At 40.0% G+C, this 9,933-nt stretch overlaps 1 protein-coding gene and 1 non-coding gene across 6 annotated transcripts in view; one reads left to right on the top strand and one right to left on the bottom strand.

The window, feature by feature from the left end:
* Positions 1 to 1,087: 1,087 nt before the first annotated feature.
* The window catches only part of SMARCA1 (SNF2 related chromatin remodeling ATPase 1), a 68,547-nt gene continuing 59,701 nt past the window's right edge, over positions 1,088 to 9,933 (top strand). For all 5 annotated transcript variants that reach the window (XM_068533404.1, XM_068533400.1, XM_068533402.1 and 2 more), the window contains exons 1-5: positions 1,088 to 1,428; positions 5,963 to 6,049; positions 8,095 to 8,261; positions 8,605 to 8,705; positions 8,811 to 8,911. In XM_068533404.1, the coding sequence (XP_068389505.1) occupies positions 1,255 to 1,428; positions 5,963 to 6,049; positions 8,095 to 8,261; positions 8,605 to 8,705; positions 8,811 to 8,911 (630 nt within the window). In that variant the 5' untranslated portion in view covers positions 1,088 to 1,254. The remainder of the gene's footprint in view (positions 1,429 to 5,962; positions 6,050 to 8,094; positions 8,262 to 8,604; positions 8,706 to 8,810; positions 8,912 to 9,933) is intronic.
* LOC137757539 (small nucleolar RNA SNORD112) lies at positions 5,779 to 5,849 on the bottom strand. Its single transcript, XR_011072380.1, has one exon. It is a non-coding gene; the product is annotated as a small nucleolar RNA SNORD112 (small nucleolar RNA).

The raw sequence follows: 9,933 nt of genomic DNA, 5'->3' as shown, positions 1-9,933 counted from the left end.
CAGAAATCACACTTGATTTCAGATTGGGAATTTAGGAAGGTGTGTTAAGGGAAATTAATCATGATTTCTTTCCACTTTGGAAAATACTTGCTTCATTTTGGAAATCGTAGGTTTTGTGATTGTTGTTTGGTATACTGTGTTTTATATGTTTTGCTATCTTTTGTCCCTATTGACTGAAGTTTTAAGACTAAGATGTAAATCTTCCCGTTATTGATCAAAATAACTGGTGGGGAGAAATAGAAACAATAATATTTAATAACTGACATTTGCATACCCTTTACAAAGTGCTTTTATATCCGTGATCATGCATATTATTGGTGTTGAATTACTACTAAATAACAACGGGGATACGAATAAAACACACAAAAAATCACAATAACTCAACCCAATTATTAGTATTAGGCACCTACCATGAGTTGCCCGAGGTTCTGTGGGGACCTTGACCTTGCCCCCCAAGACTTTTAAAATTCAGTGGTAAAGGCAAAAGAAGGGCTCCTGCACGTTGGCCATCTGAGAGGTATCAGACTTGAAAACAGAGCGAATATACGTAAAACCCGGGTCACGCTTTGCCTTGTAAGTGAATGTTTTGCAGCTGCAATCTAGAGATTGAAGGAGTGCTTGTCCTTCTGCAGAATTCACGAAGGTGGGAAGAGCACCACCAGTCCCCCTTTGGGGACCTGGGAAAGGGAAGTCCCCAGAGGGGTTCTGGGCTTTACAAATGGTGAGACAGACCTTCTACAGTACAGTTATAAGCAGAGGAAAAGTTCTTTGTGCAAGAAGGGGAGAGCGCCCCGAGGTACAAAGAGCAGATTTAAGGGGAAAAGGATTCTTTCTGCACACATCTGCGAGGGGAGCTGAGGCTGACTGCTGGGGGCGTGTGGGGAAGGAGATTTTTAGGGGGCCGCGGGCTGTGGGTTCCCGCCTGCACCCCTGTCCGCGCCCCACGCTCAGGCAACAGTTGGTCGTGCGGTGCCGGCCCGGGCTCCGGGTGGGGAGGGGGAGTCTCGCGATCGTTGGGGGGGGGGGGGGTGGAGGAAGGGGGGAGGGTGACGGGGGGAGGCCATGACGTAGGGTGGGTGGACGGAAGTGGGGCAGGGTTGAGGGTTATTTAAAGAAGGGGGGCCCGAGTGAAGGGGTTGGAAGCCAGTGATTCCCCACCCTTGCTCCATCTAGCTCTTTCCAGTGCAGCCACTGCCGCCGCCCAGGAGCCCTCGTCCCCTTGCTCGTCCCCCTCCTCGTTCCCGCTCCAACGCCATGGAGCCGGACACCGCCGCAGTGGCAGCCACCGTGGCAGCCTCTGATGCGACCGCCACGATTGTGGTCATAGAGGACGAGCAGCCGGGGCCGTCCACCTCTAAGGAGGAGGGAGCGGCCGCCGCGGCCACCGAAGCCACCGTGGCCAAGGAGAAGGGCGAGAAGAAGAAGGAGGTAAATAGGAAGGGGGTGTGTGTGCGGTGGACAAATCCTGCGCCGGGCCCCTCCGAGGGGCCCAGACCCTGACCTTTGGGCGCCGACAGGTACCGCGGAGCTCGGCTGGGCTGGGGGCGGCGGGCGCGCGGGGTGGGGGCGGCGGAACAGTCTAGCATTCGCTCCCCTCCCCCTTCCCTTTACGCCTCCTGGAGGCCGGGGGCGGGGCGCGGGCGCGGCGCGGGGCGGCGGGTGCCCGTTATCCCGGGACTTGGGGGCTGGGGAGCCCCTCCACAGCCCCCGGCCCGCCTCGCGTTCCCGGAACTGGGGTAACGGGGTGGGGGATGGGGCCGTGCAGGAAAAAGCCTCCGCCTCTCCCTCTCCTCTCGCTCGCTCCCTCTCCCCCCCCTTCCCGTCGGCCTCTGCCTGGGAAATCTGGGCCCTTCAATCCCACACTGGCGCAAAAGGGGTTTTGCTGGGGGCTTATTTTTTGAAATTTGAATTTCCAGGTGCCGGTGGTTGGAAGGCGGAGGACGATAGGAGAGACTTTTATTTCTTTGATTGGCAATGTCGGCCCCTTGGGTGGCAGGGAAAAAAAAAATCATCCCTTGTTCGTTTGGTCCCCGCCTGCTGAGTTAGGCGGGGGTGTCACCCCGAGAAAATGAGCTCTCAGCGTTGTACCTCCGCCACCTCCCAGTCCAAACCCCAAACTGAGGCACGGTGGACGCTGGCTTAGGAAAATTTCCAACGTGTGCACCCTCACCCTCTCCTGCCCCGCCCCCGACGGTATAGTGTTTCACTCCAGGGCCACCCAAATGGTCCCCCAATCCGGCCCCAAGCCTTCCAGGCTTCCGCCTCCCTTTCCTAGTGGGCGCTGCTGGCTCCTGGACACACGCAGGTTTTTTTTTTAAAATTTTTTTTTTAACTCAGCGTCGCCAGGATGAACTGCTGCTAATGTACATAAGGGGACGGCTCTGACACCTATTAAAGCCAGATCCGGAAAAAATATGTATTATCTCCATAAGGCATATTTCATATGGGCCGAGACGTGCAAATAAAACTATGAAACTCGTTGAAAAAATTGAGATAAAAAAATAGGATGGGGCATAAGGATTTTTGATGTATAATAAAATTGTGGAACGGATCGTTTATGGCTGGATTTTCTTCCGTTTACAAGTAGACATTATCGCAATTAAAAAAAAACGGTAGGTAATTAAAATTATGCTTTAGAGATCTCCAGTGGCTTTGTCTGGATCATTATATGATACTATACGACCAAATGAAAAGCTATTGAGGGAAATTAACACCTTTCGCCGCGAATTAGAGTAATTTTAAATTCAGCAGTTGCTTCAGTGACATATTTTACTGTTACAAGGTTGACTAAACAGAAAGACAATTGTAGTGCTAAGTGAAAACCATAGAAAACATACGCATATTAGGATCTATGTGGCACTTGGATCGGTAAGACAATATCGATGATTAAAGCTGGGCCAAATACCAAGCATCAATATAAATCAATGTTGGGAAATTCAGGAGTGCGTCTAGGTGCCTTTTATTCCCTAGATTGGGTAAATGTAAGTGCTCCGCCGTCTTTTGTATGGCAGTAAAGGTTGTCGAATTTCCAGGGTGTATAAATTTTTTGAATTGTGAAGAGACTGGGAATCAATAAAAAACCTGTATAATCACTGAGAGTTGATGCATATATATTCCTACAACTCTGTGGCCTGATCAGAAATTGCACTAATAGTATCTCATTTGTCCGCTCAGCGTAGGGAAATGAGGTGCTGCCTGGAAGGAACTTTCTGGATATCTGAAGTTTACTAATTTAGTCACTACATCTTTTTAAATTTTTCCTTAAAAATCTGAATAGTACCAAAACATCTACTTAAGTGCTTTCATTTGTACCATTGCTTCAAATAAAGTAAATCGGTACCTCCCCCCAATCTAAATATTTACACACTGCCTTGATGCCTTAAATGGTGTCCTAAAGGTGCAGATTAAATACCTTTTTCTCATGTCCGCCAGTTATTGTACTCTGACAGTGATACAAAGGCATTTGAGACCTAGGAGGTTGTTTCCCCTCAATTAAATAACCACCTCCCAGACACTTCGGTATTGTGTTGACTTTTTCATAATTTTTCAGTCTCCTCCATCTATTGTCAGGCTAACTATCACTTTTTAGACACTTCATCTACTTTCATCAGAAAGGATGGGTTTATGATAAAGGACATGGATGTAACAAAACCTTTCATTTAAAACAATTGTAAAATACAAAAATACAAGGGATCCAGCGGGGAGAGGGAGATAACCTGGACACCAAGCAGAAGGGCTGTTACTGCAATGGAACTTAAGTTTTAGTCCTGGGCTTCTGCCATCCTTTCTTGCTGTTGCCAGTGTGCCTTCTTCTAGTGGTCATTCCCAAGTCATTTGCTGCTGCTTTTATTCTCTGTAGAATGGGAAGCCAGATTATCAAACCTGCTGGAACTGCGTATCAAATAAAAGAAAGTAGGCTGTGAATGAGAGCATTTTCGTGATGCATAAAGTAGATGAGAGTGGATTATCTTGTGACATTTAGCTACAGAAGGGTATTTTTGCTTACCTTCTGGTTCTTGAACTTCCTTGGTTTAAGTGACAGTTGGATAACCTAACGCTGTGAAAATTAGAGTTGGTATTTTAGGTAATGAAAATGTCAAGAAAAAGGTCATGGTCTTTAAGACAGGGCATCTTGGTGACCTTGTGCTGCATTCTCATGGCATCTAGACTACCAGATGATAAAATCCATAAGGAATTCATTAGAATATCTTAGTCACCTTTTATCTTTTCTTGTATGAGAGGGTTTATTTGTGAAAACATATACAGACACAAATGGAAAGGTTTAGAAGGTAGGTATTTTAAAATTTGTTGTGGAAGATAGTGCCAATTAAGTAATTACCTACAGCTTTTAATGGCAATGCTCAAGGTTAGGAATTTTAATTAGCATATAATTAAAATTTTATGGTATTCTACCACAAGGTAAGCAAAAAAGTAAAATGTTCTTCTAATGTTAAAGCTTTAATTTTCTATAAGTGAAATTTGTATCCCACATTATTAGATATGTACTTGTGTATATGAGGGAAAGTAATTTTGAAACTTGAAAACTAGATTTCATTTAGCTTTTCAGGGAATGATAAAGGTGTGGATTTTGTTATCCAGTTTTCCATGTTGCTTTGAAAATAAAATAGGGTTTCTAGTATATGTGACAGTTTGGAAGTGTGGTATTGAGGGCATTTTAGTAACTTCTATTCTCATCCATCCAGAATTACATTCAAAACATCCCACATACATACATATGAGATGCTGTAAATCAAGATGGCTGTTATTTGGGCTAAGAATAACTGAACAATATCTGATCAGTGCTCCAAAGGAGAACCCTGACCAGGGTCAGATTCCATAATCTTAGTCTGGATTTCCTCAAAATAGAAATTTTAGTAAATGTTAGAAAACATTTATTAACTACTGGAGCCATGTTTTTCTTATGTTTAAGTTCACATTCTTCTGTTGATTTATGACCTAAGTTTTCAGGAACAGGCTGTCAAAAGCCATGCTCAAATGGACATAATTTCTTTAGTTTTCACAAACAGATTTGTGTTTTGACTTTGCAGTCTGTGTTAAAACTGCAATACTCTCCACTTTGGTACTAATGGGTAGATTTGTGTTTTTATTATTTTATTTCTTGATTTCTTACAGGGAAGGAGGTGTATTCTACATATCTATTTATATTTACAAGTACTAGCTTTGTCTTTATAAAGGATAGGATGTATGAGATAACCCCCTAGATAATTTCAGTATTTTAAAGTAGCTGATTTATATTACTTTTCACTAAATTACAATTTTTTAAAATATCAAAGGTTAATAGTTAATAGCCCTGAGAAAATGCTTCTACAAAATATTCGTGTTTTTAAATAGTTTTGAAAGGTTTTCTTTCCAGTAGGAGAAAATTAACATAAACCAAAAGTTTGAAACTGTACTATTTCATTATTTTAAATATAAATGATTGCACTGCAGTACATAAAACAGTTTAAATGTTCTAATTAGAATATAAAACAATATTAAAAAATCATATCTTTTCAGGAACAGAAACCACAGTCTTTTCTTCTGAAAGTTTGGCTTGTTACATAAAGAAGTGTTTCTGAGAATTAATATTTACTTTCCTTGAATTCTTTGGTTTGTGGTTGATAATAGTCTAGATTTTAAATCTCCTATTTGGTGGTTATACACTTTCTTACACTTTAAATTAGACAGTAGGTGAAAAGGCTCATTTTCCCACCTTTTGGTTTTTATTTTAATTAATGTTATTTCTCTGGCTTTCACAATTCTTCGGATTTTTTTTTAATTGGACCTCAGGTGCACAGAACTGGATTAATCATAAGCCCTGTTCATGACATGCTCTCATCATTGGTCCAGGCATGGCCCATGTTGATTTATTTATTTAGTATTTAATTACTTTTTACTTTCTTCAAATGAGAATGTTGACCTTGCTTTGCAATTTGATGATTTATTTTCTTTGAAATTCTAGAAAAACCTTTCTCCATTTCAACTCAAACTTGCTGCTAAAGCTTCTAAATCTGAAAAGGAAATGGATCCAGAATATGAAGAGAAAATGGTAAATATGTTCTTGGCTAGGATAGTGAATACAGTATTGATTTGTATAGAGGACATGAGAAAGATTAAAAAATATATGTGTTTATATAATGAATACAGAATCAAAGGTTTTAGAATTGAAAAGTAATTTCATATATCATCCACCATAATAGATTTTTGTTGGATAAATGAATCTCCTCATTTTCGGATGAGGAAGTAGAGTATCAGAGAAATGATACGGAATAGTTGGGGCTGGAAGGCACGTCTCTTCACTTTTGTTTCACACTCTTTACCCCATAATAGGGTGTTTTATGCTAGAAATATTTTATCCACGAAGTGAAAATGTAAGTGGCAATATCAGTATGGCTGAGAGAAAGCAGGTCACAGAACCAGCCTGGTATTTTCTTCTCCCTCTCACCTTGCTCTGGATATGTGAATGAATGCTACACATTATGAAACATGTAATATGGTAATACATTTTCCTGAGGGAAGGCTATTTGCCCAATGTATGAAAATATTACATGCTTAAGCAGTATAACCGTAATTACACCCACCTACGGCTTTGCTCTACATTTAATTATTTAATTTTTAGTCACTAAAACCCATATTTTAGCTTTAATTTAAACTAGACTTTTATGCCCTGGGATCATTCAAAACCAGTGAACTTGGTTAACTGAAAAGAGAAATTAATAGGCAGTTAGAACTGATTTTTTTTTTGTCAAGGGGTTGTTTTTGAAGTAATATTATAAAAATTAGTAGAGATGAAGTACATTTTTTGGTTGTTCATGGTGATTTTACAGAACTCCATGCCTTAATGTTTAAGGCCACATCTAACGTAGACAGTTAATGTTTTAACAACTCTAAAAACAACATTCCAGTGAGGATAACATAAAATGGAAAGGTTTTGGCCTCCTTCCAGCTACTGGTCTGAATGTATTTGTCTAATTCTTACATTTATGTTAATGAATTCTTGTAAGATTCTGATGTTATTAATTATGCATCCTTCATTGGTAATCAAATGTTCTCTACCCTGTGGTCAGAAAGTGACTGGGAATTAAAAAATCACCTTCGTTTTTTTCTTTATCTTGATCTTTTAAGATTTTTTTAGTGGAAAAAATGTTTTATTGCATTTATTGGTATAAGCTATATGACCTTTTAAAATTTATTGGGAAACTATATATCGATTTTTCTTTCTTTCTTTCTTTCTTTTTTTAATATCTTTATTGGAGTGTAATTGCTTTACAATGGTGTGTTAGTTTCTGCTTTATAACAAAGTGAATCAGCTATACATATACATACATCCCCATATCTCCTCCCTCTTGCATCTCCCTCCCACCCTCCCTATCCCACCTTCCCTATCCCACCGCTCTAGGTGGTCACAAAGCACCGAGCTGATCTCCCTGTGCTATGTGGCTGCTTCCCACTAGCTCTCTATTTTACATTTGGTCGATTTTTAATTGTTAACATATATCAACTATTTCACTTATATATGTGTGCGTGTATGTTTTTTCTCCAAATCCTCACTTTCGGGAGAAACTTTATATACTCTTAGCATAAAACACAATTTTCCAGATCACTATACTTGAAGAGAGAAGTGTATTGTACCATGACATTGAAAGTATTTTGAGACAAGATGACACTGTATTCTAAGATTTAAATTGTTTCTAGGTGAAGCTTGAAAATTCTTGGTTGGCTTTCCAAACCATTCAGGATTTGCCTTTTGACCCCAATTCTTTAAGCAGAGTACTTCTTATTGAGGCATTTCTTAAGTCTGTCGGATCACTTGGCTTCTACTCAAACCATCTGAAAATACCATTTTCAAATTCTGCTACTTACTAGCTGTGGGAACTTGGGCAAGTTACTTACCCTCTCTGTGCCTCAGTTTTATCATCAGTAAAATGGGGATAATACTAGTACCTACCTCATAGGTTTATTAAGAGAATTAAATGGGTTAGTATGTTTAAAGTGCTTAGAACATAGTACAAATTAAGTGCAATATAAGTATTTGTTAAATTTTGAATGAACACAAAAGGAAATCATTACTTTTTCTTTTGTCTTGTAAATTAGAAAGCAGATCGAGCAAAGAGATTTGAATTTTTACTGAAGCAGACAGAACTTTTTGCACATTTCATTCAACCTTCAGCACAGAAATCTCCAACATCTCCTCTGAACATGAAATTGGGACGCCCTCGAATAAAGAAAGATGACAAGCAGAGCTTAATTTCTGTTGGAGAGTATGTTGGCATCTGTCTCTCTACTTTCTTCCCTCTCTCCTTCCCTCCCTTCCTCCTGCCCCACTTCTACCTCCCTTCATACTTCCCTTCCTTCTTCACTTACTCAGTGTGATTTTATATTCAAAAAATATGGTTATTGTCAGTTTAAGTATGTTTTGGAGGCAACAATATTTCTTATCTCAGTAGAAGTCAATAAGTAAAAATGTAGGCTGGTTCTACCAACTTCTAAGCAAGACTCTAGATAACCCTTCTTTTTTCATAAAAGATATTAACAGTGTATACTGACTTAATTGACACCTTAGCATTTGGGTTGGATATGAAGGTATTTCTTTTTTCATTTCAGCTACCGTCACAGGCGCACAGAACAAGAAGAAGATGAAGAGCTGCTCTCGGAGAGTCGGAAAACATCTAACGTGTGTGTTAGATTTGAGGTGTCACCTTCATGTAAGTACTTCATCATGTTGGTGTTTTTTGTTTTCAGTTTAGTTTTAGAAAATTTTACTTGGTTGTATTAATGAAATTATGAGAGCCTTGATTTTTTTTTTTCAGATGTGAAAGGAGGACCACTGAGAGATTATCAGATTCGAGGACTGAACTGGTTGATCTCTTTGTATGAAAATGGAGTCAATGGTATTTTGGCTGATGAAATGGTAAGGAGTTGGTAGCTAAAACACACATTCTCAGTTATCAGTAATTTTATGTAAATTTGAAATACCTGAGCTGAACTTCCCCCCTGGGGTTTGGAGGCTAATTGTTTTATTTAGTTATAACATAAAAGGCATTTGTGAAGTCTAGAATTGTTTCTTTAAGTAACCTCTAGAACATATACTTTCACAGGCCACAAAATTCTTTTTGAAATTTTCTCAGATGGTATAAAAAAAACCTCCTTGTACTTTTGTTGATGTTTGCACTTTGGCCTCCAGGAAGCTCAGAGCATCTGTGTAACTTTTAATGGTCTGCCCATTGTGTCCTTTGTGCCTTTTCCTATTCTTTAGCTTTTAGTCTTACTTTCCTTGGCCCCTCTTTATTTCTTTTTGACCATTAATTTATGTTCCATGTTTTCATTGTAGGCTACCTGAAATCCTTTTGGGAATGAGGTGGGGATAGAAACCAAACGCTAAATGAATGAATGAATGTATGCATGAGTGAATGTAAATGCCTCCATGTGTGATCAAACAAAGTGTAAGGAACAAAAAAGTGAAGAGCATTGTTGGGTCTTGACAGTAGAGTGCCAGCTGGGAGTCAGGAAATGAACTAAGGAATGATGGACATACAGTTGTCCCTCCATATCCGAGGGAGATTGGTTCTGTGACTCCCGGGGATACCAAAATCCATGGAAGCTCAAGTCCTTATATGAAATGGCGTAGTACAGTTGGGTGCTCTGTATCCGCGGTTCGCCATCCGCGGATTTTGATCTGTGGTTGGTTGAATACCCGGATGTGAAACCTGTGGATTTTGAGGGCAGACTGTGTAAGAAAATGACCAAAGAGAAAAAGTAAGGCCATTTAAGATGCTAATTCATCAGGTCAGAGGAGTATATGAAGACCTGGTTTGGCATTTTAAGACCAAATGAATAAGGTGGGATTTAAGAGAGGGCAGTGATACTCATATATGTTACTCTGGAGCCATATTTGCAATCACATATCCATATTGGCCACATGACTATTGACGC

This window comes from Eschrichtius robustus, chromosome X (genome assembly GCF_028021215.1).
Source record: "Eschrichtius robustus isolate mEscRob2 chromosome X, mEscRob2.pri, whole genome shotgun sequence".
NCBI lineage: Eukaryota > Metazoa > Chordata > Mammalia > Artiodactyla > Eschrichtiidae > Eschrichtius > Eschrichtius robustus.
Note: the sequence above shows the minus strand (reverse complement) of the source record. Positions and strands in the feature narration are given on the sequence as shown.